The sequence below is a fragment of the Phyllosticta capitalensis genome (genome assembly GCF_038381095.1).
Source record: "Phyllosticta capitalensis strain CBS 128856 chromosome Unknown BKA78scaffold_14, whole genome shotgun sequence".
In the NCBI taxonomy this organism is placed as follows: Eukaryota; Fungi; Ascomycota; class Dothideomycetes; order Botryosphaeriales; family Phyllostictaceae; genus Phyllosticta; species Phyllosticta capitalensis.
The window spans coordinates 26,343-53,404 of record NW_027117452.1 but is presented as its reverse complement, the minus strand read 5'-3'; the positions used below and the strand labels follow the sequence as shown (position 1 = coordinate 53,404).

Here is a 27,062-nt window from a genome sequence, read left to right as displayed (position 1 = left end):
GTGGTCGTGTCGCATTTCCGTCTTCGTTCTTGGTATACACATTGTGAAATTGCGGGTGTTCCTGGTAGCCGAGTTGCAGAGTCGTGGGACGCGCAGAGCGATGTGTCGCGTGAAAGGGCTCTTCGCTTGTGTCGACGAGCGACCGAAATGGTGTTGCAAGCTGTGTTGCTCTTTTCAGGGAGGTCGAGTCCGTCAGGGCAGTTGCTGCGCGTCGGCATCGTGGAAGAGCGGCGGTGATGCGTACTCAAAGGTCGAATGCGTGCGATGTGGTAGATGCGGAGCGGAAAGTCGACGAGGCGGTCGGTATCGGCCAAAAGATGTGAAAAGAAAGATGGTCACTCCGAGGACAGGAGCATCCTGTGGGCAGGATGCGGAGTGTGTTGTCCATGGTATGCGGAGAGGAGTTGAAGATGGCTCCTTCCACATACCACCAAATCCACCGAAGTCTGAGGCCTCGATCAAAAGGGGAAGCCACCAACGTTGCAGAGAAACGCAATCCAACGCCGTCAACTCCTGTTCGACCGTGCAAAAAAAGCTGCAGTCGAAGGGAAGATGCGCGTGAACCAAGTGTCGTCGGTCTCCAAAACGGCCCCCTTTGTGCAAGACGTCGGCAGCTTCCATCTCTTCCTCATCCGCTCCCTCTCTGTCGTTGCCAGCCTCGTCACGGCATGGGCCTGTTTTCGTCCTCGTCCTCTCCATCGTCCCGGATGAGTGGGTGCGGGTCCCTGTTCAGATGATTTGGACTTCGTCCTCCTCATGGTCGAAAGCGAGGCGGGCACCGTCCACTTCATCCTCCTCATACTTCTTTCCCTCCTCCCGATCCTGGATGGTCGACGGGATGTAGAGCTCGTCGAGCTCTCGGTCTCCGCCCTCGTTCAGAAAGGCGAGAAGCTTCGCCAGCACGTGCCGGACTTGCACGCCTTCTTCGCAGACAAGGGTCGCAGCCCTTCTTCGGTAGCCATACGAGAAAGTGTCGGTCTCCGACGCGTGGTGTACTTGAATACGCCGGACTGGCGGCTGGCAGATGTACTGGCTGCAGACTTCTCGCCCAAACTTCTTCCAGAGGTCGACCTCGACGGTCCAGTCGTCGTCCGGGTCCAGGTGGGGGTCGAATCGGCGGTTTGAGTACGCCATCCAAAAGGACTTCGACCCTTTCCCTTGGCCGAGCTTGACCTTGACCGTATCCATGCCACGGGGCTTTGAGCCGAGCTGGGCGCGGAAGCGGAGGAGGAGGTGCCGCACTACGGGGTTGAACGTCACTTCGGACGTGCTGATGAGGCGCCGTTCCGAGTAGACGCTGCAGACCTGCAGCAGGTCGTCGGGAGATTGGCCGTCCCGGGCGGCGTTTTCGGGCTCCGCGAGCCGGCGGACACGCGACTCCGGGATCGGTTTGTTGAAGGAGAGGCGTTGGACTGTGGGGGACTCCGCGACGGTGTCGGCCCAGTCCCGGCTGACCAGACGCAGGCTCCTGAGGTCTTTCATGGCCTTGGGAGGGGAGTCGGCCCCTCTAGCCAAGGCTACGGCTATGAGGTCTCGCAGCTCGGCGATGCTGAAAGCGCGGGCGACGGCGGAGGTGGAGGCAGCGGCAGAGGCGTTGTTGGCCATGGTTGAGATGCTGATTTTTGTCAGTGTGGTGTGGAGCTTGATAAGTGTACGACTTACAGTCCAAGGTGGAAACTTGTGTTGTGGATGTTTGGAAGTGTCTGAGACTTGGTTTTGTGGTGTTGGTTTGGTTGTGCTGTGAAGGCTTTTGTGTGTGGAGGAGCTCAGAGCGGTGGATGGAAGATGGAATGGCTGGGGAGAAGCCGTCCTTTTGTACTCTCAGGACATGGGAGTTGCAGTCATACTGAGAATTTGTTGAGTGGATCATTTCGAAACGTGACCGCGCAAAAGTGGAAAATTGCGCGATGGGGAATCGGTTGCATTGGTTCCAGTTGAGAGTCAGAACCAGAACCAGAGTTGAGTTCTTGCCGACAGTGCCCGTGCCACGATGAGCGAACCAGAGCATTTCTCTACCAGAGAAGCGCCCAGGACCGTCGCGGTCCAATTGAATTCTTGACACATTTGACTAAACGTACTGGATATCATGAAGGTTGGAAGCTTTGCTTTCTCTGGAAAGTGGAGGGTAGAAAATGATACGGCTGCGGGTGTTCGCGCGAGTCACATGGCGCGTTGTCATGGTGTCGCATGATGCAAAGCGAAAGCTGGTACGAAAGACCTGGAACAAGTTAAACTCGGCGAGAGGCGACCGTGGTAGAGGATGGAGGTCAACGATGTAGGGTCAGGGTTGTTGAGGGGTCGTGTCAACTGGTAGCGAGTCACGGGCAATGCCCGGTACCAGGGACCAACGGCACCTGCGCCCCATTCACAAAGGAGACGAACCACATTAGGAAAATCAAGACCCTGAAATAATAATGCATTGTTTGTGACTCAGGGACAACAAAGCAAGAGGGAGCGGACCGAGCCGCCGCTGCGCATCCACCACGCCGATCTATCACTGTGCGTCATGTGCCCTTCTCTTGCAGAAGCGTGGCCCAAAAACTGGCTGTCTTTTGTCCCTCAACATATGGCACCCATGGTACCAGTCTTTCAGTGCATGTCGCCGTAGTTGCCGCCGCCGAGGAACTGCAGGCCACTGCCGAGGCCAATGCTGCTGCTGCCGGCAGCAGAGCCCTTCGACTTGGTGGGGCTGGCGGGCGGGTGCTCAGACTTGGCGGGGGAGCTGGTCTTGACGGGCGAGGTGGCCTTGACCGGGGAAACAGCCTTGACGGGGGACGAAGCCTTGGTAGTGGACGCAGGCTTGGTAGGGGACGCAGGCTTGGTCGGAGAGGAGGCTTCCGCGGGCGGCGACTTGGCGGGCGAGTCCTTCTTGGTCCACTTGAGGGCGGCGGGGCGCAGCTCCTTGTCCGTGGGACGGTCTACCTCAAAAGCGACGCGAGGACCAGGCGACTTCTTGTGCAGCTTGCTGGCCTGGGAGCCAGGCTTGGGGGGAGAGGCGGCGGGCGGAGGTGGCTCAACGGAGTTGGTGGAGACGCCAGTGGTGGCGTTGGCAACGCTGATGCTGGGGTTGCTCGCAACCGTGGACTCGGGGTTCTCCTTGACGACGAAGCGGACGCGGTAGTTGTTCGTCAGAGAAGCGTGAGTCAACGCGGGCGACGGGGTCTACGAGACATGGTCAGCTAGCTGTACATCACCCTTTGGAGCTCGCCCGGAATAGATTCATACCCTCTCATGGCCATCTTCGGTACCCTCAGCCTGGTGCGCAAGGCGCCCACGATACTGGCGGACGCGGTACTTGGCCAGGTGGTACCAGCCGACGGCTGACGCCATGGCCAGCACGCCAATGATGAGAAGAACGAGGACGATGACGAGATTGTAGTGCATCTTGGGTAGAGAGTGGCCTGGTAATGATCAGTGATTGTCTCAAGACAAGCAGCTTGTTGATGCTTCTGGAATGGAACTCACTGGAAGCGCGTGCGGTGGTGAGGAGTCTTCGAGCGACGCGTCGTGCGGAAACGAGGAGCAGTCGGGCGACGCGTCGAGAAAAAAACAGAAGGCAGTTGGACAAGTGACGTAGGCACCACAAGGAGCCCTCGAGCGCATGCGTGCAGCGAGATAGAAACTTCTATCAAGAAGTGCTCACACGAAGCCCGGGAGTCTTCAAGCGCACTCATAAATGACTTAGGCAAAATTCTCTTCCTGGAACCTTCAATGCTTCAACCTTATTGTGTAAAGTAAGACTACACGTACGCGGGGAGTCTTCAACTGTCTGATTCATTTGACATAGAGAAAATGTTCACTTTTAAAGAATTGTTCCTGGGAGCATTCAAGCGCCTGATGCAGTGGAGATAGAGAATATTAGCCCTCCTAAACGATGGTTACGAGGAGCATTCAGGCGCACGCACATTAGTGTGCGAAAGGCATGTGGAAATCTTCATCACAGGAAAGAGAACAATGGGATGCTGGACTTCATGTCAATCATCTTGCCTCGCAATGGAGGCAATCTCATTCATCACTTCATGAAACCGCTAAGGTACCTCATCCTCCTGTACGTCCGATACCTCCTTGCGCGCGTCCATCATCCACGAAAGTAAGCAAACGTGGAGTTGCCCTGAGCCGCGACATCCTCGTTGCGCTTCTTCAATTCGTCCCGTCCAGCAACATGACGGAGCAGCCTCTTGAACCTGCTCTTCTTCTCCTCCTTCACCTCATGCTTGCTCGGCGCGCGTCCGGCATCACGCGCCTCCTTCTTACCCCTGCGGAAGGCAGGGTGAACATCAAACTCACTATCCGGACTGCGCAGGATCACTGGCTTGTGCTGTGTCTGGGGAGTGATCGGGGGGAAGAGCGTCAAGTTGCCGTGCGCGTTGCGGTGAGCCCGGGAGTTGTCGTCGCGCGCGTTGTGCTGCGTGACAATCATCCTGAGACTCTCGCCGAGGGCGGCGTCGTGGTCTGTATTGTCGCCTCTGAGACTGGCGCGATCGTCTTCAATCCAGTCCATGTCAAAGACCGAGACTGGACGGAGGCAAGGAAGAGACGGAGCGGCGCGGGAGACCTTCGGGGGAAGGTAGACGTCTTGGGTCTTTGACAGACTGCGCTTGTAGCCGGGCGATACGTCCGCCATCACCTCGTTGATCTGCTCGACCACCTTCTCCGGGGTGGTAATGGCGGTCGAAGGGGCAGTGCGTGGCGTGACGAACACATCGCTGTCGTCGATGCTGCGCGTGGACGTAAGAGTAGGAACGCCGCCGTCCGACTCAAGCAGTCCTGCCTTGTCCGAGGCGAAAGTCGTGATGCTCGGGCTTGGATCGATGCTGTATCCAAATTTGGGCGTAGACTTCTTCTCGGGACGGCGGAAGTCAAAGCACGATTTCGCCTTCTGGAGAGTCTTCTTGACAGGCATGGTGGCTTGAAGGTCTTGGGAAAGCTGGCATGAGGTGTCAGTTCAAGCACAACAGAAAGGAAAGAAGAGAAGGGCGACGATGTACCTCTGCTTGAAGAAATTGGGGCTGCAGTGTTGGATGGCGAGGAAAACGGTGAGACCTTTGACGTCGAACTGAAGTGTCGACTGTCGGTGCGCTCGTTGGCAAGAAGACGCGATGCTTTCTTGTCATGTCAGCGGAAGTGAGGCAGAAAGGGAGAGGGCGCAGCATACCTTGACCTCGAACCGACTGCTGCCTCGAGTAAAACTCAACTTCGCGGACAAACTGAGACTTCGGTTTCGGAAGGGAAGTTGAACAGACACTTCAACGATTGGTACGAATGAGTCGGCTGCGATGCAATTCGACCTAGCCATGTCAGCATCAGTGAGGTAGAACGGAAGGATGAGCACTGTACCTTGTGCGGGGAGCGGCGGGAACTTCGACGACAGCAAGGCTTGCTGACAGAAAGGAGACTCTGGGAACCCAACCGAATATTGAAAAAGGAGGATGGAGAGGGAACCGGACTTGAACGGTTGACCGACGAGTGCTGCAGGCAGAGGTGAAGTTGATGCAATCGTGTTGGGCTAGCGCAGAAGCTTGAAAAGCTTGGAGTACGTAAAGCTTGCTGAAAGAGAAGAAGCTCTGGTGAGCCAGCTGAAGACCGAAATGGTAGGATGAAGAGAGATGTGAACGGTGAACGGCAGTAGGACGACGACTGATGGCAGTAGTGAAGGCAACGGAGAGGTGTTGAACTCGTGTGGGTGTGGACGGAATGCCTCGAGTTGGACTGGCAAAGCCTGAGGTCGGTGGTTGAAGAGGAGTGGAGCTGAAGAGAGGAAAGAATTGAACGTGAGGGTATAAGTACTAAGAGATGAGGGCCATCTTCACTTTCGCAGAACTGATGCCACAGTTTGGCATTCACGCAGCCGCGGAGCTAAGCCACGTTGGGCATGCGAAAAGCGAACATTACCACTTTGGAAGTGTTTATTCTGGACTCTAGACGCAGGACTGGCCTACGCGAGAAGAATCAAGTTGGGTTCGGTCTGGTCAGGGAGTTTTGGGTCACGATCTGACGCGATCACACTCAGTCCAGACAACTTGTCCTATCTGTATCCATCCGCCAGACGTAGCACGAAGATTTCAAAGATATATTTCAAATGCCTGCCGTCTGTATACTAAATTCGACCATGTCCTGTCCTGGCTCTTCGGGAGTTCGACCAAGGAGAGAAGTTCTGCGTTCGGGTGCTTTTCACCCTCATGTCTCAGCGGTTTGCTTGAAAAAGGAACTGGGACACTGCTGCCTCGCCATATACGAATTGAATGATATCTCGAACGTGACATTTGCTTCGCTGCGAACAAAGACGCGAGCGTGCAAAATGCTCATTTTCCGACAGAGCGCCACAGAAGGCCGTTGTCCGCAAGTGGTGGATTGGACTGCGCTGGGCGGCTCTGGACTCTCAATCGTTCTATGGCCATTGGTGGCAGACAGTTATTCTTCGGCACTCCGAACGGCGGACTCGCGAAGTTTGGTCGCAACACGGCAAGAGACTAGTCAAGTATTGCTTGAGCACAGAGAAAACCTCAAGAAAACCTCATAAACGACCAGAATGAATGCACATTACGTGCGTTGGGACAAAAAATGGACAGAAGGATCAAGTGCGTGCAAAGGGACTGCCAACGCTGCCCGTACTTGCAGTCGATACCGCGGCGGGTTCCAATCACTCAAGCGCGAAGCTGACCACGTTTCGCGGCAACGCGATTGAGAGTGTGTATTCACTAAATAGAGATACCCGCTCGTCATCTGAGGCATCAAAGCCAAATTTGGGAACAGAATGAGTGGAAGGCAAGTTTCCTGAAAAGGCAAAGCTTGGGCTGTTCAAAAGATCTGATGCCAACGTGCGCCACCACTTCGCTGCATGTTTCTTCCAAAGGCGCAGAGATATCAAGGTCAAATGGCCGATCAGGTCGTAGTGCTGTACCTGTCGCGCGTTGCGTTGAAGACGGCGGTGAGGATGTGCGCGCACACAGTTCCAAGGCCATTACATCCCTGCTGGGGACTGCAACTGCAGTCTTGCGGCCTACGTAATACGGTAGCAAAATTTTCGAGCATACGACGACCGGTAGAGAGCTAGGTCAGTGCAGTGCACAGCGGACTGCGTTCAAGATAAATGAGTAGAAGTGTGCCTCTCGGCAATTTGCTCGCGCGCCTGGCTCATCATTGCTCAATCGCTTTCCCAGATTGACGGCGCTCTCCACGCAATCACTCGCAGCTGCCTTTGCTTAGCTTATCGATTGCTAAGCAGTACGCTCTGAGCGATTCAAAAACCGTCCACTACTTTCCACCACACCCAAACCAACAACAAACACGCTTCCAGCCGCAACCTCTCAGTCAACCACCCAACATTCCCGATACCATCATCATGGACGACATCGAGCAGCGCGGAGGTGTCGGTGGCGACAACTCCATCATCAAGACGTCCCAGGACCTGACCGAGCATGACCCTTGGGTCCTCGCCGCCATCCAAGAGCTCACCAAGGTGGCGCTCGAATGCGGCTTCTGGGATCTTGACAGCCTGGATGACACGAGCAGTGGTCCCATGCCGTACAAAGACCACCCCGTTTGGGAGATTGTCGTATATCTGCCTGCCGCACTGGCTTGATGATTGCTGACTTGAATTCCCAGCACACCAAGCGCGCCGAGCTGTCCGAGGAGGAAGCCATTTGGCAGCGCCCCATCTGGATGACTGCCGATGATGGCCTCCCGGTAAGTCTTGCTGCCATGCTGATTGAGAACGTCACACTGATTGCGCGTAGTGCGTCTACTGGATCCCCAACCTCCGACTTGCGTTTGCCGCTGCCGACCGTGGCCCTTCGTCCAGCGTTCCCAGCGACGTCCACAGCGACGACTTTGACGAAGAGGAGCTGCGCGGCCGCCGCCAGACGCCTCGTCCCATGCATGCCACGTCCGTCAGCGTCGCCGACGAGGGCGACGATCCACGCGGCGAAGCTGAGGGCGATACGCATGTCCTGCACACCAAGGAGGAAGACTTCGTCAAGGAGGCCGAGGAGGTCGAAGGCAAAGACAGCGATGGCGGCAAGTCCACGACGGAGTCCGAGGGCAAGGACATCGCGTCGAAGTAGACGGAACACGACGACGTTGGAGTGCTGGGGCGCCACCAAAAGAGGCTCGCTGCCAGTGATTTGGCTACTTGCTTTGCAGCTGCAAGAATGGCAGCTTAGGTATGGCATTGGAAGTTTCTTGGGAAATGGTTATCTCGGCGGATTGATCCAGAGCCATCAAATCCATTTCTTCTACAACTAAAACTTGTGCCGACACGCGGCGCCCTGCGAGCATCTCTTGGAGTGGTTTCCCTTGTGTGTGTAGTTGTTCTTTGTGAATGCTGTCCGGCGTGCTTTTGTGAACATCTTGTTTGATCTCTCTTGTTACTCATGCTTCTACCAACCTTTGCTTCGTGTCGACAATGTGAGAGTTCGTTGGAAACTCGAAGCGTCTCTCAAAGTATTTGTAGGACACACCAGCCGCTGCGTGACTTTGACGCAGCAAAAGCTCGTATACACCCAGCAGACTCTGGATGTTTTGCGGGGCAGCTTGGCTTAGACTTCCAAAAGGGTCATTGTGAGTTCACCAGTGTATATACCAGCCCTAGATCTTTACACAATATTGGCGCAGGGTCTGCTTTCTTTTGCTTTCACTCGTTTCTTTGAGACGCCCAATCTGTCAAGATTGGAACAACTGACTGCGGTGCATTGAGCGTGAACAAAGAGACTGTCAAAAAGCGGATCTAAGCGCGGCGACGGACATTGTTCAGCACCAACCACCAACAATCCGATTGTTCTCGACACTGCTGCCTCTCAAATCCTTCCGCGTCGAAGCCTCTCTCCACCCACCAACGTCTCTCCCCAACCACATCCCACAAGAACAAACACAATGTCTTCCACGCAACTTCAAAACACCAGTGAGATCATCGCCCCTGCAGCAAAGTCTCCGATCCTCAACATCGAGAGCACCCTCGCGAGGCTAGAGTTGAACGCGGACGAGGTCATGGCGGCGGAGGCGGCAGCTGAAGCGGCTCGGGAGGAGCGCGAGCAGCGCAAGAAGCAAAGTTCGCGTGCGAAGCTTGGTGCCTTTTTGAAGAAGCACCATCCCAAGCAGGTCTTGAAGAATGTTGCCCGTAAGCTCCTCGAAATGTCTCGCGCTGCAATCCCTGACCAAGCCCACAGGCAAACTCCGGGCGTAAAGGCCTGTCCGCAACTGCGCTTCCATTGTACGCCCTACCCAGCGGCAACAACGACTCCTGCTTTGTCAATCTCCCCGGAGTCCGTCAGTCTGCCCGACGCGGAGGGCATCTCCACCTTCTTCGGCACACCGCCGACCGCCCCGCCGTCTGTCCCTGAGAGACCGGCGGCGCCAATCAACACACCAGTTGGGCTTGGAATTTACCAGATGCCGGTAAGGAAGCCTGTTCCAAAGACAGTTGTGGTGGCAGACGACCAGACTTTGCAAACTCTCCCCAATCCAAACGCTGTTCCACCAAGCGTCTTGCCCGCATTCGGACGCAGAGCAGCTTGGGAAAGCACAAACCCCTAGGCGAACACTTGCTGATCAATCATCGAATGACAGGCAGACTTGGCCCCTTGAAGCACGATTGCTTTCTGGCGCTGCGCTGATTTGGCACTCCTTCAGCTCCCCTTGTGTACAACAGATCCCTCATTTCCTTTCGCATCACTTCCCCCAAGCTCTCAAGTAGTGAGAAGACGAGCATTTCACGTCAAAGCATCGAGAACGTTTGAGAAAGCTCTTTCAATTAGTCCCATGGTACAAGCGTGATGAAGAGAAGTGCAAAGGCAGTGTTGAGTGATTGATTTCAAGCAGCAGAAACCCCAAAACGAGCCCAAGCAACCTTCAAGACGTTTTTCAATCGCCGCGGATGCCGAGCACCCACAAACCAGCTGCCTCACATGCAGAGTATCGGGGTGCGGCTTGTCCAGTTGTCCCGTTTTCGCCAAATGAGATCCCTTTCATGCAAAGCAGTCCAGCGTGAAGCTCGCATCAAGCCCAAATAACCTTGTAGATGTTCCCCAGTCATGACGGATGCCAAGGGTCCCCGGAACCGGCCAATCCATCCCACGTGCTACTCTTGTAAACTCTGGAAGACCATCTTGTCCGCACGTCTCACGGTTGCCATCAAAGCACAGCCTCTTCCTGCTTCCGCATCCATTTCATGGCAAGCAGTCCCGTGCGCCAGCTCCCCGGTATCTCGATGGTCCGCCCAGCACTGCACCATATCCAGTTCCGTACATAGGTTGCCGAGTGTTGGTGGCTCGGGTCTTCGCTGATTGCATTGCGTGGCCGATTTTGCCGCGTCCATGCCCGGACGCTTCGTCGCTCGAGACTGCAGAGCTCTGTCACTTGCCGCGGAGAAGACCTCATATGCCTCTGATCTGGTGCTTCAGCCTGGACTTTGCGAGTCGAGTAGCGCGTCGAGTAGCGCGTCAAGCCCAGAAGAGGAGAGCCGTCATCGTCGGCCTCGTTGAGCTTTCCCTGGAGCCTGTCGCGCCCTTTTCGACGGCGCTGGCTCTGCTCCTCGCGCAGGCTCTTGAATGTTCGCCGATGATGTCGTCACTGTTTGGAGGGTTGACGCGGGGGCAAGACGTCAGTCAACTGGGACTCGGTAGCCAGCTTTTCGAAAGCCCGATCGAAGTCAACGCCGTCGTTGGCCCCTTCTGAAGAAAAAGAAGAACCGCTGCGGAAATTCGGACTTCGCGCAAGGCTCCACCAAGTCTGATGTGTCATCGAGGTGAGTGAACCGTGGAGCTGAAAGCTTGCAATGCGTGTTCCAGAAGGCTGTCGAGACGGACTCGGTATTAGATGGTCGGGAAGTGATTCAGGCGCGAAAGAAGGTGGCAGAATTTCATCGAAGACATCACGCTGTAGGACGTGCCGAGGAAACGTGCGAAGTGTAGTGCGTTGGCTATGAAGCAGAAGCACGCGTTCAAGTGGTTTTGAGGCGCGCGCGCGAAGCAGAATTCAGCGAAAGGAAAAGGGGCCGGGGCTCGCCGCCGCGGAGGTGCTGGCATCCGTCACTCGTTTCGAGGTGATGCGAGCCAGCCGCCGTTCTTGTGGACATTTTTGGGACAGTGACTTCTACGATCGATCAGAGGATGGACTGGGGGATCTGGGAATGCGTCATTGCTCGCTGTCTACTTAAGTGTGGTCTGTCATACCGATACGCTGATGGTTGAGCCAATCTGTCTCTGCGGATGAGGGGACGTTGCACCGTGACACTGGATGTTGTGTGACGAAGGCCATGAAGGTTATTATTGTTCTTGACTATGGCTCTGTCGAATCCTCCTCCTTTCGCTCAGCCTGCTGGTCACGAGCCACCCACTCCGTCAGCGGGTCCCGCACTGGGGCGTCCGGCCATCCTCGCCCGCCATCCAGTTGCTGGAGAAGGTGGTGGTTCCAGGCCTCCATCTCCATCATGTCGTAGTTGATGACGTGGGCAATGTTGTTCACGTCGAGACCACAAGCCATGACACCAGTGGCCACAAACATTGGCGAAGTGCCGTTCCTGAATGAGCGCCTACAGGATGATTAGTTCGACTCAGAAGAGCATCATGGATCGACCTACATGACATCTTCCCTCCAATCCACAAGAAACAATGCGATGATTCGCCAACATGTGGGCCCCGCTTCAACGAGAGTATTTTGACTGAATTGTGCTCTCACGTTCGCGCTCCCGCTGCGTGCGGTCAGAGTGGATGGAGCTGCAAGGGAGAAGCTTGTTGAAGAGAAAGTCGTCAACTGGCTGGACGAGGTCGACGAGTCAGCTGGGATGGGGGTGGAGCGGCGCGAAGAGGGATTCGATTGGCAATCACCTCGTCACAGTCAGCATCTTCAACATCGGAGTGGACGTGGATGTACGCTTACCGTTGGAAGCAGGAGATTGCAGCAGAAGGCTGCCAATGGGCGTGCAGGGAGAGGAGAGTCCGAAAGAGCTGACCGGTGGGACGCAATGGGGATAGCGAAGCTTCTGGCAAAAGCCATGAAGATTGTTGTTCTGTCGAGGTGTGCGCGCGTTCAAGGACGCGCCTGACTGCTAAACGCGCTGACTAATAAAGTCAGAGGTGACTGCGCCGGAGCGCCCAGACCTTCACCCTCATCAGTTTCCGATTGCCCGCGCGGCGATGAGAGTTTGAAGGAGACTGATCAGCCGAAGTCGAGTGAGGGCGCCGGATAGCCACCTGCAGAGGCAGCAACAGTAGCGCCAACATGTAGCGAGCCAGCTCAGGATCGCGCAGACGCGCCGAGAGGTCAGGATTTCTGAAGCGGTGCCGCGGCATGTCATTGAGGGAGGGCGTGAGCAAGAGCAACTGTCAGTGTCGAGTCATACGCAAAAGCTGGCTGGGTGCGTGGGAGTCATGCGACACACAAGTGGCAGAGAAAATTGCGATTCAGGGGAAAGTTTTGGTGCGCGGTGTCTTTCGATAAGAGATGGAGTTGTACGAGAAAGCCAGCACGCACACGCGCAGATTCACATATGGAGAGAAGGAGTCTGGACAGCGCAGGTAGAGAATTGTCTTAGTCCCTGCAAACAACGTCACTGTCTGATTTGCTCGTGCCCAACCATTGACTATCTTTGCCATGCATCACTTCGTCCCAAACTCATCAGTCAATGTTGATTCTTCCAAAAGCCGTTTCCTGCGCGTTTGTCCGCGCCTTCTGTCTGCTTCCAAGGCGCGTGCGTTTGCGAGCGATTTCTGAGAGGACGCAGGCGGTTGTCGGGGCGTATTTAAGAACGTAAGACAGCACACGAATCAGAGCAAATTTTGACAGTCTGTGGCTCCAGACGGGGAAGGGAGGTGGTCTGGCTGCCGCAAGGGGATGGGTACATGTATATAGAGCGACCGGATTTTGAGGCTTTTGGTCAGGAAACCACCTTCTTCGATGTGGAAATCTTTGCTGGTTCTTCAAGTAGTCTCTTGGGTTCTCATGTGAATAGAACCAAGTCCTTCCTTTAATCTGAAGCTTTGTGGTGGTGGGACTTTGTGCAGCCGCAAAGACCTCCTAGCCAATCACAAGCACACCGGACCACACCCACCACCATCACTTCCCTCTTTCCCCATATCACCACACCTGGCCGGGGTAAGGTTAATCCGGGCTGCCTTGGGATCAAAACACTTCCCTCCACCATCAACAGTTCCTCTCTTTTCCTCTCCACTTTTTCGTTCTGACATTCAGTGATCAAGGCCCCCTTTGACCTGAATGTCATTTTGCACCACACACGCGAGCCCTCGAACGATCAAGTCTCCGTCACATCCAACAGCACTGCTGCCCGGGAGTCTCCATCACTTCCAACAATTCAGCTTTGCTGCTCTGCCGCCCGTCTCCCTCTCAGACCTCGCCCGCTACAAGTCTGCCTCTGGCGACTGTCTGTCTTGCCCGCGGCCCGTCCAAGCTGAAAGCTGATCACCACTTTGGCTGTGTCGAAGGCAGACCACCGCGGCACGCGGATCTTCGTGTGCTCCAAGACACCCGCATCAGAGTGAGTCCTTCTCTTCATCCAGTTCATGTCCTTACTCAAGCTAACACCTTCCAGAAGACCTCGCTGCCCTGCCACAGCAGCTCTCCTCCCCGCTGCCCCGACACAGCAGCACGTCTCTCTCGCCCGCTGCCCCGTCACAGCAGCACCGTCGGTTCTCCCTCCCGCCCCCGCTCCCACCACCACCGACCACCACCACCACCACCACAATGGCCTCGCGTCACACGTACCAGGCCAAAAACAAGCACCACAGCCGCCCTCCCCCCGGCCCCGTCATCCCCGCCGCCGAACGCGCCGCCCAACGCGCCGCCGAGCGCCTCGAGACCGAGCGCCAAGCTGCGGAGAACGCTCGCCAGGCGCGCGAGCAGAACGGACGAGTCCTTTCGTGGCTCGAGGGCGTTCCCGTGGTGACGGGGGCGACCGCGCCTGCTGCTCGCCCTGGTGGGCAATATCCGCGGTCCAAGCCGCTGCCGCCGCTGCCGCCATCTTCTCCCTCGGTGGCCTCCTCGATCGCCTGCCTCCAGCAGCACGAGCACCGCCAGCAACAGCAGCAAGAGCAGCAACAGCAGCAGCCGACCGCCTCTGCCCCCGCGCCTGCCCCCGCCGGCACCGCCGCCTACGCCAACAACTGGATGGCGGGCGACGCCCTGCGCCGCCGGACAGTGGAGAGGTTTGGCGCGCCGGACGCCCCGGTGCGCGACCCGTTGAAGGAGTGGGTGGCTCGCGACCAGCAGGCTGAGGAAGAGGAGGAGACGGAGGAAGGGGAGGAAGAGGAGGAGAAGAAGGGGAAGTGGAAGCGCCGGTGGGGCGACTTCAGGGAGATGATGAGGGGGGATAGGGGGGAGGAGTGGGAGTGGAAGAGGGCGGCGCGCCGCGCCGAAAAGCAGGCGGAGAGGAGGGAGGCGAACGGGGAGGAAGAGGTGGAGTGAGGAGTCTCGGGTGCGGCGATCGGAGTCTGGGGCTGCGCTTCGGCGCGTTGGCGAGGATCGACTGGGATGTGTCTGTAGTTGTAGTTTAGCGGGGAGTGTGACATCATGAGCATTTTATTGTACAAGCCGTGCCAAAGTGATTCTTGACGATGGCTCTGAAGATTTTGCACTGACGAAGGGGCGGGAAAGCCGAGACGGTCACTGGGACAAGTGGACGTTTTTGGTTATTGAAAAGGCTCGTGGCTGGGCGACATTGCAACGAAAACTTCTCAAAAGGATTGGAATTGACACTAAGAACTCGGCAAGACAGCGCCATTGCGCCGGGCTGTAAAGACAGAAGACCCATACAAGTAGAGTACATACCAGGCATATCAATCAACAAGTCCACCACTTCTCATCCAAGCCCTCGAGAAGATCCAACCCAACGCCAAACCAACTCTTCCAAGGATCAACCTCCAACCGCCACGGACGCGTCGTAATCATCCAAACCGCAGCCATGGTCAAGCGCTCACACTCCTTCCTGTCCTTGCCCATGACCAAGACGCGGTCGCATCTGACGACCATGTTTCTCGCCAGCTGCGGCTTCCTCGCCAGGTACGGCGCAAAGCGCAGGTCGAGGGCCTTGTGCATGCTGCGTTCCGAGTAGGGCATGTCTTTGGGGACGAACTTCCACTCCCAGCAGCGGCAGGCCGTGTCGAAAAACGAGAGCCCGGCGCGCGTCTCGAGCCCGACCATGAGCGGGTAAAAGTGCGAGGCGCTCCAAATCTTGAGGACCGAGAAGCAGGAATCTTTGCCATGCGTGCTGGCAAATGTGCGGGCAGTGGTGAGCAGAGGATCGATTTGATCGGGGTCGGCAAGGCTGACACGGAAGTCGTCCTCCATGAGCCTGCGGTAGTCGATGAAGAGGTCGGGGCTGTCGCGGCCGGGCTCCGTGAGTGCGACGGTGTAAGCGGCGGCATCCTCTTCGTAACGAGGGCAAATGACGCCTCCACGGTAGAGGTAAGCCAGAGATGGGCGGATGGTGAGGTCCCAGTCGGCAGGGAAATGTTTGAACGGCGGTTCAATCCGCGGCAGTCGTCGAGTGCAGGCATCGACAGGAGCCCATTGCTCTTTTGGACGTTTGGCGTTGCTGAGAGACGATCGAACATCCCGGGGTAAACCAAGAGCGCGAGCAGTCTGGTTGAGAATCATCGAGTCCTTGTATTCCTCGCTCATGACTTCATCTCCGAGAAATTTGTCCCTCTTTGAGGCATCAAAGAAGAGTGTTGTCATGTTGATGGCGCGGCGCATGTCGATTATGATGCGGCGGTTGCAATCGGGCGTCACTTCGAGCCAAGTGAGCATCTGGAAGGCCTTGATGGCGTGTTCAATGGCGATATCAATGCAGTCACCGCGAATCCAATCGTCGAACTCATCAGAAAGGTCCTGGGCTTCCTCCCACAACGCCTCGGCATTTGGAGTCAGGTCGGCGCGATGCCAGCCGTCCTTGAAGGCTTGTTTTCGTTAGTCGCCGGTTTGCCCAAGGAAGTTGAAGATACTTACCAAAAGCCTTTTCCTTGTCCATCCAGGTGTCCCATTCTCTGCTCATTAGAAGATTTTGGGGAGTTGGACGGAGAGCGGCCGCCTTGAAAGCGCTTGATTGGCTCGGGTCGTATCCAGGATCAATCAATCGACGGGCATTTGGATGTGATACTTCCAAACTTTCCACACCTTCGACAAGCGCAACTGCTTTCGACATGTCGCCGAACTCCAGCATACGGTTGCTAGGGACTTGTGCTTGTTCAAAGTGGGCTCCATACATCCACTTCCCAAATTCCTGCACGGCTTCTGAAGCCTTTGTAGATTTGAAGCGTTCTGACATGTACCTGCCAAAGTCAAGCCACGTTTTGTGCCAAAACTTGCCCAAGGGAAGACCAGAGTCCTCGAGCCTCTTGACAATTGCCGGATCGGGGGATGTTTCTTCATCGTAGTCGTCAGAGTCCCCGTCGTCAAAGTCGAATTCCATCTCGTCAGGACCAGTGTCGTTGATGAAGCGGTCCATGTCCGGGCCTTGGTTCTCAAAAATCTCCATCCAATTGCCCTGGCCCGCCAGCGCTGGTCTGCCGCCGTAATATTCTTCGTCCTCGTCTTCATCTTCGTCATCTTCGTCTTCGTCTTCTTCTCCCTCTCCTTCAAGGTCGTCCACTCCGGATTGGATTACCAATTTGCTAAAGTCGCTGGTGCGATGCTCCCATGGAAACAAAACCTCATCCTCGAGTCTGTCGGCCTCAGTGTAGCGACAAATATCGGGCAGGTCTCCCGTCAGCTGGTCTCTGTCGACTGTCTGTGCGCCGCCATCCATGTCGACACTGAAGACCACATTCCTGTTGGTTCCGTCCTCAAAACCGTCCCACATGCTCAAACCTCCAGCCTCGGCTTCTTCAGGGAAAAGGTCCCGCACCCGGTCTGTGTCGGGGTCTCGCCTGATGGTGCTCAGAATAGGCTTCAAGGGAAGGTAAAAGTCGTTTGCCTTTTTGCATCGATGGGCCTTGACGAGCGTCGCTTGGACCATTTCGTAAAAAGCTGCAAAGTGGTAGCCAGGCTCGGTGTCCCAAATGCAGATATCGAAGTAGTCCTTGAAGCCGACATTCCAGCTGCGGAACTTGTTGATTTCGTCGAAGAACTCGGGGCTAACCTCCTTGACGTTTTTCCACTCACTCCTACTGGCGCGGCCGATGCCAGACTTTTCTCTCACAAGCCAGAGCTGGCTGCGCGGGGGCTGGACGAGAACTCGTCCTGTTTTGGCGTCACGAGCCATGATGACGACCCTGTTTGCCATGAGTGCGAGGTATTGGATGAAGCGACGGGCGACAGGGTCGTTCCGTTTCATGTAGCCGCACATGAAGTTCCGCGCCTCGCGAGCAGCGTGCTGTCTCCGAATTCCCTGGGCATGCCTGCTAGTCTGGAAGTGTCCCGTCATCTGGGGTGCAACGTCAAATTTGAAGTAAGTGAAGAAGCCCTGCATTCAGTTAGTCATCAGAAAGTAATGTCTCGGAGAAGGCATTACCAGTAGCATCAGTTGCTGGGTAAACTGGTCGTCGCCCCAATTTCCCCACTCTCCAGCGGGGAAGTATCGATGGATAGCCAGTGTGCTGAGCTCAAAAAACTCGTCCCAGCTCTTGCACAGATGAATGGCGTCGTGGAGAGAGCATTGTTTGGCGATGATGGAGAATTGCAACCACCCACGGCGGGTCATGGCTTTGTCGGAGGGATAGTTGTAGATCCACTTTCCGCACACCTTGACACGAATCTTGCGGACTTTGTACTGTCCCGCATCGTCAATGTCGCCAAAGTCGACCAATGTGCTGTTGCCGTCCTCCTTCATCAAACTTTTCCTGCTCTTGATGATGTTCTTTTCACGATCTGTCTGAAAGTGACGAGGTATCCCACTGGTAACAATTGGCTGGAGCCCGAGGTTGCCTTGAGGCTCCGGAGCATGGTACTCATCGTCATCGTCGTCATCGTCATCTTCTTCGCCACGACCAAGATCAGCGCACGCGTCGCGGACTTCTTGGAGGCCAGGCTGTTCCATCTTCAGACAAAGATCACGCAAGTCGCTGTTGTTGACCTCGGAGTCGGCAAGGAATTCGTCAATGGTGTTTGCGCGGAGCGCGACTGGGAGCAAAGCCGCGTGGGACAACAGCAGGCGACAAAAGAGCAGATGCTTGATCTCGGCCACCTGACCGAGTAGACTGTCAATCTCTCGGTCCGAGCAAGGCGCTGTATTGCCATCAACGGTCGGGTGGGCAATGGTGCTAACAGCCGTCCATCCATTGCCATGCTGAAGCTTTTCGCCTTCTTTCAGTCGCTGGCGCATCTCCACGGCCGATTCGATGTGCACATTTCCAGGCCTTTGCTGGACCTCGCCCTTGTCCTCGCCCGCTTTGGTTCCGGCCGCTTTGGCCTTTTTCCTCGCTTTCTTCTTCGCGTTCTTGCTTTTGGGGGCTGCAGAAGTCTCGCCATTGGTCGGCTGGTCGGGCTGGACGGTGTTGGTGTCGACTTCGGCCAGCGGCTGGCGTTGGTCCTCCGCATCGTCCTTGGCAGCCTTCTCCTTGGTAGCCTTCTCCTTCGTAGCGTCGTCCTTGTCGGTCTCCTGCCACAAAAAGTGTTTGATGAGATCGATATAGCTGCCGCGCTCGTCCTCGACAACACCCTCGATGGGATCCCATTCCGAGTCGTCGCTGTCGTCCTCTTCGTCGAGCTTTTGCCGCTCCTGCCAGGCCTGGTCGAGGAATTCCTGCTGCCGCTTCTCCTCCTCCTTTTTGCGGAGCTCCCGCATGCGCTTCTCGACCTCCTTCCAATGCCGCTTGAACAGGGCAGCCTCTTGCTTGACCTTCTTCTTCTCTGCGTCGCGTTGTTTTTCCTCCTCGTCCTCCAGATGCCGCACCCAGTTGAACCATTTGTGTTGGCTGTAGAGGACTTCGGCCGTCCGTCGTTCGAGGCGTTCGAGGGCGCGGATTACCGAGGCCTTTTGGCCGGAGAGGTGGTCGAGGTAGTGCTGATGACCATAGTCGAGATCGAGGGCGTGGAAGCGGCTATGGTGCAGTTTGCGGGCCCGAATGACCCTGTCCAGAAGGGCGTGGCGGTAGAAAAGGTGCGTGTGCAGTTCTTTCAGCGTCTTCTCGTCATTGATGTCCCGGAAGTCGATTTGGGCCATAGTCTCCTTCTTCTTCCTGAGATACGAGTGCGGATTGGCTACCAAGGCGTCGAGTTCAGCGTTACGGCGCTTGTAACCCTTGTACAGGCCGTAGGCTTGTCGGGCATGAAATCGACAGAAAAGACCAGAGGCATAGCTGTGAGCAGCCTCCGCGCAAGGACTCTCGTCGGAGAGGTTGAGAGCCTGGCATTGGGGCGCCATGATGAGGGCTCATTGACGGGTAGGGAGGGAAAGTTGGGGCGGAGGTTGTGAAGTGTTCGTCCCCACTGTGTGTCCTAAAATGTCGATGAAGCTCGGACCAGCTCCCCCACGTACTGTGTACGAGGCGCGTCGACGCGTCTCCCGATAGCAGCCCAACCACCAAGCCCAGTCCATATCCTACCTTCTTTTCCCATCTCCACAGCCAAAGTCAGGAACACTCCACTTTCGACGCTCCGGATCACTCGACCCGATTCCAAAAAGGCCCGATCGCTATCCGGTCCGACTATCCGCATCCCCGCGCCAACCCGCAGCGCGTCTCTTTCGCGTTTTCATCTGTTTACTCGTCAATATCGAACGCTGAACTGGTTGGGCCTGTCCCGAATGCTTCACGGGCAACTGGAACCGAAACGGTACTTTCGTCGGTCCCGATAACACCCTCTTGCGGCCTCGGAACATTTCCCCACCAATCGTCGACGACGCGCGAATCGCAAGCTCCTTCGGCATAACGCTTGGCTACGGCCTGAACTGAAAGGGGGCGGTACAAAGGCGCAAGTAGAGGAAGAGCAAGGACAGGAAGATCCATGTGGATTTGGGAACAAAGACAGGGGCAACGTTTGCCGCTGATAGGAGAAACCTGAAGACTCGGTGTGGTGCTCGTTGGTTGGGTCGGTCGCAAAGTTGATGGCGCTCATGAAAATGGTCGCAGTCTGAAACAATGCATTGGACACAAGAAGTGGCATCACCGGAGCCTGGGAGTGATCAAATCCGTCAAAAAAATGTAAGAGGAATCTCCCAGGCGCATGCGGACTTGCCCAAAGACTGGATCTGCGGAGCTGCTGTAGTCTCACATGCGAGCTTTTGCACCACGAAGCCTACGACGCGCTTGGAGCTCTTCTGCGGCGGTCCTTTCTCTGGTCGGAGCGCGGCGCATCGTGATGCTCGAGTCGAGGCTCTCCATCGTGGCTCGGCGTCCGGCGAGGAAGAGTGACTTGCTTCCCGCTGGAGACATCCAGTTCGTCAGGGTCTTCGTCGTTGGAGCTTGAGACGCCAACCTGCCCCCCTTTCCTGGTGTCAGCTGGCCATGTACCTGCCCTGGATAGATGTTGTCGCAGTGCCAACAAAAGAGCTTCGGGCTTTCTCAACGGCGCAAGACAACTTGAGGCTGCTTGTCCGCGAAGGAGATTTGGCCTGGTGCTGCGAGCGAGCCTGTCTTGTCTTGAACTCGGGCGAAGCAGGAAGCTCGAAATGTCAAGCAAGTTTCTGTCAAGACCTGCACGAAGAGATACGCCAGCGACGAGGACGTAAAGCGCCGCGGGTCCATTCTTTGCGTCGTCCTTTCCTCTCCTGGACGCCCGACCATGACTCTTACCCTGATTCTCTCGCCGCCACCGACATCTCGCTTCTTTGCACCTGGCCATCACTCCTCAGTCCTTGCAACATCCGCGCAGCACCGCCGGAGTCGTGATACGCCGGACCTCGTATCCCTATGCATCGCAAGGCTGAACGAGAAATGTTCCTCCCACAAGCACCTCCAATTGGGGCTTTGGAGACCTGATGCATTCACCTGCAGGCCACACAAGCTTTCGATCCACCAGAGTCAAGAAAAGCCTTGGCGACATTGGAAAGCATTCGCGGTTTGATCACGGAGGTCTGTGTCACAAGACCGGAGTGCGGTGCGGGGTGGACAGCCTTGGGTCGCTCCTCTCCTTTCTGTCACAACGCCGTCACCGAGGAGGTACAATACCGTCAGAGCCGCTCTGCTCCATAGCTTCAAGTTTCCTCGACTTTTGTTCCATGCTTTCAAACATTTCCATGGCAGTGCTGCGGGCGCGAGCTGCGGATTTTTCGCACTGTCGTACCTGTTGCTCGAAAGACCTCGAAGTTGCAGGTCAGGATTCAAGTCAGTCCACAAACCGTCGGTGTGGAAGTAATTCAAGACGCTGTGGGACAGACCACGAAAAAGACGCCTGCAGACTTGCGCCTTGGTCACACAGCATCAGCCTCGTTCGTTGCCTGTGGCCCCCAAAGTCCTCAGCCTTGTGCTTACCCATTGAGAAGATTCTTGCCACTTTCTGCTCGCTCATCCAGCCGTCGTGCTTCGTACCGCCTCTTGTCGACCCCGTTCTGTCGGTAGCGAACGCTTGTCACCCCGCAGCGATCCACGTGAGGCTGAGTCTCCAGGTGTGGCTCTGGTGCGGTCGCAAAAGAAATGTCGACTCCAATGCGCTGCGGGACGCTTGAAGGCTCCCTGTTGCCATCTCTTTACGAGCGAACATGTTCAAGAGTTTTAGAAACAGAGTGTTTGATTACTCCCTGGACACATGTATGTCGACCTCGTCGCTCAACGGCTAAGTTCGAGAACATAGCTACAAGAAGCATTCGAGCACCCCACGCCGCCTTGGTCTTGTCATTTCTTTCGCGACCCCCTATGCAGTGGTTTTCCGATGCTGACTGCTTGCGGTCTGGATCTGCCCTCTCATTTCCACGACTTCGGCAGCGCCGCTTCTCACCGAGCGGCTGCTGCTAGCCTGCTGCTACTTGAAAGCTCCACCGTCGCGTCATTGCGTGGTGGGTCTGTCAATACCTTCCCCATTCGGCCATGTCTGATGCAGCGCACGAGCCCAGAAGCCCTGGCTACTGGCACTGCTCGAAGTCTTGTTGAGCTGAGTCTCTGAGCTTTCGCCTGCACTGCCACTGCAGACGTGTTTTTCCCTTCTCTGTGCCGACCTGCTATTGGTGCTTGAAAACGATTGGCGACGATGCAGTGACCAGCTTTTGAGTTGCGCATGCTTCGCGCAAGGCAGATTTACACGAGCACCTTGCCGGCAGTCCTGCTTGCGCTGCTTTTACAGTGGTTTTTTCTCGGTTGCTTAGCCCACCGGGAGGCATCAAACGCTACCTCAATCAGGCACCGGTTCTTTTTCCAATACACCGCCTTGGTTTGCGACACCTATTCGAAGCCTCAGCGATCCTACCAGTCGAATATCATGAGGCCAACAACAGAGAAACTGCCCACTGTCTTTTCCATTGATCAAACAATTCTAGCCAGCAAGGGTTCAAGATTCTCAAAGATGAGCAAAGCCATACACCCTGAAAAGCGAGCAGATGACCTGAAAGGAGAAGAGGAAGAGGAAGTGGAAGAACTGGATTTTATGGAACAGCAACGGCAAAATATTCGAAAACACCAAGATCAGTACCTTGTGGCCTGCCTCGTCGCCGATGGACTCCAGCACCGCTTGGCTACCGCTAACCTTGACGAGCTTCATGGACCACCATTGGACTTGAACTTCGATCCATCCTTGAACGAGAACTACTACACCTGGGGACGCCTGGATGGGCATGATGTGGTTCTTGTCTCTCCTCCGGATGGACCCCGTCCGAGGAAGTTTGCTGACACTGTTGCGGCGATGCTGGCTCCTTTCCCAAAGATACGTCTGCTTCTTGTGGCCCAGGTTGGAAGCTGGACGAGCGAGGTTGCGGTACCAAGCGGCTCAGATCTGGTCGCCCAACGACAAGAACTGCAGAGAAACCCCGGACCGTCGAAGATTGCTTCAATCACAACAAATCCTACGAAAAGCATCTTCGCTTCTGCGCGGGAAGAAGAGAGCCTGTCAAAAGCGGAACCCGGCCTCTACAATAAGCTCCCCAAGGAGCCAAGGAGAAATCCATTTCGTCGGGCTGCGCTTGAGCTACAACGTTCCTCCGACTTCAGAGAGGAGCCAAAGGACAAGGGAAAGAACCGACAAACACCTCACATGCCCTCGGATTCCCTTCCAGGCTATCCGATGCTGTCGATGAACCCAAAGGCCGACGGGTTCAGTGATGAACGCTTGTTTGATGATGAATACAACATAGATTTCATCATGGGCAACTACGATCCCACCGACATGGTTGGTGCCGAAGCCCCCAAAGAGGATGTCTTTGTTGGTCCTCACAGCGGGATGTTTTCAGTGCCGCGTCATATCAGTGCTCTCCACATGGCCAAGGCGCAGGCGCAAGCTCAGCGACAGCAGCAGGGACAATTGCTTCAACAAGAGCATGACTCTATTCCCATTGGTTCTCAAACTGAGTATGTGCAGCTCAGTCCGGATTCAAATCAACCACAACATGCTCTTGCAGCCAAAGCCGAGGATTCACTTGAAGCGCAACGACCGAAGGGGAAATTGGCACTGTCCCATGGCGCAACACCATCACCTAGGGCGCATCCGAAAGAGGGGACGCGAAGAGATCCGTCTGAAGATCGTAAAATCCATGTTGAGAAGCGGGTAATTTTTGTCCCAGGCGTTCGCTCGGGGCCTGTCTTCTTCGCAAAAGGCGATCAAGCAGTGGCCTTTTATCAGCTCGAACTCAGCTTTCCCGAGTTGTGCTACCACTTGCCGGTCTTGGCCAAGGAGTTTGCAATTTTGTACACGGATATCAAGGGCACGGAAGCACACGAGCTGGTGTACCGTACTGTAACGTCTGCAATTTACCGGGTCAATACTCTCGCATGGGAAATCGAGAGCTTAAAACAGAGAGTTCTGAGTGGATTCAAACGAGTCTGTGCCGCATTGATCACCGTGTGCGGTACAAACTGGTTCCGCGTCTACCTTGCCATGAGTCTGGTGCCAGTGGCAATGCTGATTAGATCAATGGGCAACTCCGACCGCTCAGTGTTGTCTCCACGGGCATTGGAAATCTGTCTGTATCTCGCGGCTACAGTCGTTTGTGTTGTTGCATCATCCATGTTCTATTGGAGGGTCTCGAGGAGTCCTCGTCCTACACCAAAATCAGATTACGCCTGGAAATTGGAGGAAATTATGCATCTGACGCACCAGACTTGGATGGACTCTACCCCTGCAGAATCATCGAAAGCAAAGCCAATCGTCAAATCTGGAGAAAACCCGAGGTCAGCCGCCAGCAGGCTCTACCGCGTATTCAATTCTGTGGTCGCAGAAAAGAGCAACGATGCCGATGAATATCATCATGAAATATCTCGGTTAAACGGAAAACTGTTTGGAGAAAACTGGTCCACTTACACAGTTGGAAAAGACTCGCAATTCGCGATGTTCCCTGGAGCTCGCCGAATGATGCAGCAACTATCGCTTGCGTGTGATCGAGCTAGGGTTTCCAATCGTCCTGAAGTCAAATACGGTACAAAAACGCAAATCAACGCTCTCTTCGTCGTCGATTGGAGTGCTTCGGAGTTTTTGGCACAACAGTACTCGAAACCATCCCCAGACTCCCTCTTCACAGCGATTACAATCACAGGATCCCTCTGCAGCGCTACAGCTACAACAACTGCAGAGTACCTGAAGCAAAACTGGCCAAATACCGGGACCCGAATCCTGGAGGTTCTTCGTAAATCTTTAGACGCAACCACCACCACCGCCACCACCGAAGACTGTGAGTGAGCACTTTTCCTAACACTAATAGCGTATGCTCAGAGGCTGACACTATGGTCTCAGTACGCAATGTTTTCGGTACAAACATAGACATCAGAACGCGTGCAGAACAAACGATTGTCGGCATTAGTGGCCCTAAAGAATTCATCTGCGAGATAGTCGAGCAACTTTCCTGGATAGGATCTGCCCTTCGTTCATCCCCATCGGAAAATCTCGCTGAGTGCACGCCATCCTATAGTCACCTAGAACACGTGAGCCCCAAATTTGCGTCACAGGAGGACAAGCGTGTTGCCTGTGGCTTCTCTCGGGCCAATTGGGATGTTTATGGGCGGATTTCATTCACTGTTAGTGAAGTTGACCGTGAGTGGTTGAAGTCTCGAGAGGGAACTTGTTGGCAAGGCCTATTTCGCAACCCGGTCAGCGCTCGAAGGTATGCAGACTCAATCAGGGACAACTTCGGCCTTGAAATCCCACTCAACATGATGGCGGGTCTTCTCAGGACGAGTCGCGTTACTGAATTCGACGGGAGAGTGTTCATAAAGGGCTTCTCTTCCATTCTCTTCCCTACCAAGCTTGTTGGGGATACCATCACCTGGCATCTTCTCTACAACAGCGACGGCTCGTATTTGTCGTATCTTGACGAGCGTATTCAGAGCTTGCAGGATGAAAAAGCGCGACATATACGGTTGACTGATTTGTTTGCTGCTACGAAGAACGTAGTGGGCTGGTGTCCCGAAGCAAAGAGCTACACAGGTATGAAGCCCCTCGGCCCACTCGACTGAAGAAAAGGCGCCTCCAGCCCCACTGAGTTTTGCCAGCTGTGAAGGGTATTGGGTGGAGGCTAGGGATCGCGCTGCCACAGGAAGTCGCAAAAGAAATGGCGAATCCAAAGCAGTGCGGTGTGCTTGAATGCTCCCTGTTGATATCCTTTTAAAAGCTCAAACATCTAAGTCTTCAGGGGGTAAGGCATTTGTTCACTCCCTGTGTACACACATCTTGACTTTTTCTTAAAACGACAGAGTCTGAGAAGATACCTACACGGAGCATTCAAGCTCCCCGCACTGCCTTGGATTCGCCATTCTCCGCAATTGAAGCAACATTTTCGCCGCTCATCCGCTAACGATTGCCAGGCTCTCTTGACGCTCACCACCCTGTCAATCGATCTGCGTGCGACGAGACACGACCAGGGTGGATCTTCGAAAAACTGAGTATTTCAGGCGGCCAGTACATCAACCTTGGCCTGTCATTCTGCCTGGGAGTGAAAGACAAGCCTCTCCATCTCTGGTTCCGCCCCACGTATGAGCAGCAAGTCCTCCGGATGTCCAAGAAGTACGTGCTGCTCTACGATGTTGGCGACAAGCGAGGCTGGCTCGTCAATGGCGCAAGCGCACTGCTACACCTTGTGATCGCGTCTTGGAAATATGAGCTTTCCAGTCCGATCAAATCCCGATTCTTGTCCAAGGTTGAGGATCTGAGGCTGGTTGGGCGACAGCACACTGCTCACTCTGCGATCGAAACGCTCATCGATAGAGTGAATATGGCGCTGCCGATCCTCCCCGGGAAACGAACTTTTGTCGGCGAGAGCAGCGGCGCCTCCAGCCCAATCGATAGAACGAAAGTCGAAGAAGCGGTGGTCACATTCAGCGACCGTGTCGAGGAAGCTATCGACTATCTGGAAAAGGCCTTCACGTATCAAGAGGAGAGGATGTACAGGCCCGGATACGAGGTCAGTGTGTCAGCGTGGAATGACACTCTCGTGGGCTTCGACTTCGCTGAGATTTCAGAGTCTGAGTCGAGTATCCCATACCGTTTCGCAGATCTAGGGCCAAGAAGCAAGGGTTGGATGGCTTTCGTTCAAAAGATCAAAGCTGTTACACTTTTCGGCCGCGACTTTGGCGACTTGATCACTCCCGATACCCCTCCTTGTCGGTCCTGGGCCAACATGCCAACCGGAGAGGATTACGTCGCGATTCATGTCCAGGACATGAATGAAATTACCAAGCGGGACCCACGAGCATTGCATGGCTTTATTTGGTATCAGTCTGGGGCGCGTTTCAATTGTACCTGCGCGCAAGGAGGAGATGTTTGCGACAGAGCTCAGGCGCTTGTTCCAATGAAAATCTGGAAGCGCCACTCCAAGAAAGCCTCAAGCGAGGCGTCCTTCAACGGGAATGAGAATGGTGCGATTGTGTTTGGGTACAAGCGGTGATTTGCAGGAGAGGGCTCTGAAGCGAGATGCTTGAATGCTCCCTGAGGCAATCCTTCTACAAGTTCAAATGACGAAGTCCTTTGGGGGTGAGGTGTTTGATCACTCCCTGTAAACATATCTTGACTTAAAAATTCAGGCACAAGAGATGGAGTCAACT

The 27,062-nt window shown here is 55.3% G+C and overlaps 9 protein-coding genes across 9 annotated transcripts; 4 read left to right on the top strand and 5 right to left on the bottom strand.

The window, feature by feature from the left end:
• Positions 1-729: 729 nt before the first annotated feature.
• On the bottom strand, positions 730-3,384 carry BKA78DRAFT_357800 (uncharacterized protein; the record flags this gene model as incomplete). The annotated part of the gene is made up of 3 exons (XM_066892283.1): positions 730-1,615; positions 2,627-3,162; positions 3,226-3,384. The coding sequence occupies 3 exons, from the start codon at positions 3,382-3,384 to the stop codon at positions 730-732; spliced, it is 1,581 nt and encodes a 526-aa protein (XP_066738169.1).
• A 694-nt stretch (positions 3,385-4,078) lies between these two features.
• BKA78DRAFT_357799 (uncharacterized protein) lies at positions 4,079-4,903 on the bottom strand (the record flags this gene model as incomplete). The annotated part of the gene is made up of 1 exon (XM_066892282.1): positions 4,079-4,903. One exon carries the CDS (start codon positions 4,901-4,903, stop codon positions 4,079-4,081), a length of 825 nt encoding a protein of 274 aa, XP_066738168.1.
• Positions 4,904-7,309: 2,406 nt separating this feature from the next.
• Positions 7,310-8,063, top strand: BKA78DRAFT_363945 (uncharacterized protein; the record flags this gene model as incomplete). Its single annotated transcript, XM_066892499.1, has 3 exons — positions 7,310-7,555; positions 7,606-7,686; positions 7,737-8,063. The coding sequence occupies exons 1-3, from the start codon at positions 7,343-7,345 to the stop codon at positions 8,061-8,063; spliced, it is 621 nt and encodes a 206-aa protein (XP_066738167.1). The 5' UTR covers positions 7,310-7,342.
• Positions 8,064-8,871: 808 nt separating this feature from the next.
• BKA78DRAFT_357797 (uncharacterized protein) lies at positions 8,872-9,531 on the top strand (the record flags this gene model as incomplete). The annotated part of the gene is made up of 1 exon (XM_066892281.1): positions 8,872-9,531. One exon carries the CDS (start codon positions 8,872-8,874, stop codon positions 9,529-9,531), a length of 660 nt encoding a protein of 219 aa, XP_066738166.1.
• A 1,743-nt stretch (positions 9,532-11,274) lies between these two features.
• Positions 11,275-11,991, bottom strand: BKA78DRAFT_357796 (uncharacterized protein; the record flags this gene model as incomplete). Its single annotated transcript, XM_066892280.1, has 2 exons — positions 11,275-11,527; positions 11,948-11,991. 2 exons carry the CDS (start codon positions 11,989-11,991, stop codon positions 11,275-11,277), a joined length of 297 nt encoding a protein of 98 aa, XP_066738165.1.
• A 1,704-nt stretch (positions 11,992-13,695) lies between these two features.
• Positions 13,696-14,415, top strand: BKA78DRAFT_357795 (uncharacterized protein; the record flags this gene model as incomplete). Its single annotated transcript, XM_066892279.1, has 1 exon — positions 13,696-14,415. The coding sequence occupies one exon, from the start codon at positions 13,696-13,698 to the stop codon at positions 14,413-14,415; it is 720 nt and encodes a 239-aa protein (XP_066738164.1).
• A 21-nt stretch (positions 14,416-14,436) lies between these two features.
• BKA78DRAFT_384150 (uncharacterized protein) lies at positions 14,437-19,350 on the bottom strand. Its single transcript, XM_066893091.1, has 4 exons — positions 17,462-19,350; positions 15,958-17,413; positions 14,779-15,908; positions 14,437-14,487 (listed from the first exon to the last, which is right to left on the bottom strand). The coding sequence occupies exons 1-3, from the start codon at positions 19,310-19,312 to the stop codon at positions 14,791-14,793; spliced, it is 4,425 nt and encodes a 1,474-aa protein (XP_066738163.1). The 5' UTR covers positions 19,313-19,350; the 3' UTR covers positions 14,437-14,487; positions 14,779-14,790.
• A 715-nt stretch (positions 19,351-20,065) lies between these two features.
• On the bottom strand, positions 20,066-20,971 carry BKA78DRAFT_66339 (uncharacterized protein). The gene has a single exon (XM_066893548.1). The coding sequence runs from the start codon at positions 20,728-20,730 to the stop codon at positions 20,185-20,187; it is 546 nt and encodes a 181-aa protein (XP_066738162.1). The 5' UTR covers positions 20,731-20,971; the 3' UTR covers positions 20,066-20,184.
• A 1,127-nt stretch (positions 20,972-22,098) lies between these two features.
• Positions 22,099-26,905, top strand: BKA78DRAFT_300652 (uncharacterized protein; the record flags this gene model as incomplete). Its single annotated transcript, XM_066887230.1, has 3 exons — positions 22,099-24,697; positions 24,760-25,449; positions 25,827-26,905. The coding sequence occupies 3 exons, from the start codon at positions 22,099-22,101 to the stop codon at positions 26,903-26,905; spliced, it is 4,368 nt and encodes a 1,455-aa protein (XP_066738161.1).
• Between the last annotated feature and the right edge of the window lie 157 nt (positions 26,906-27,062).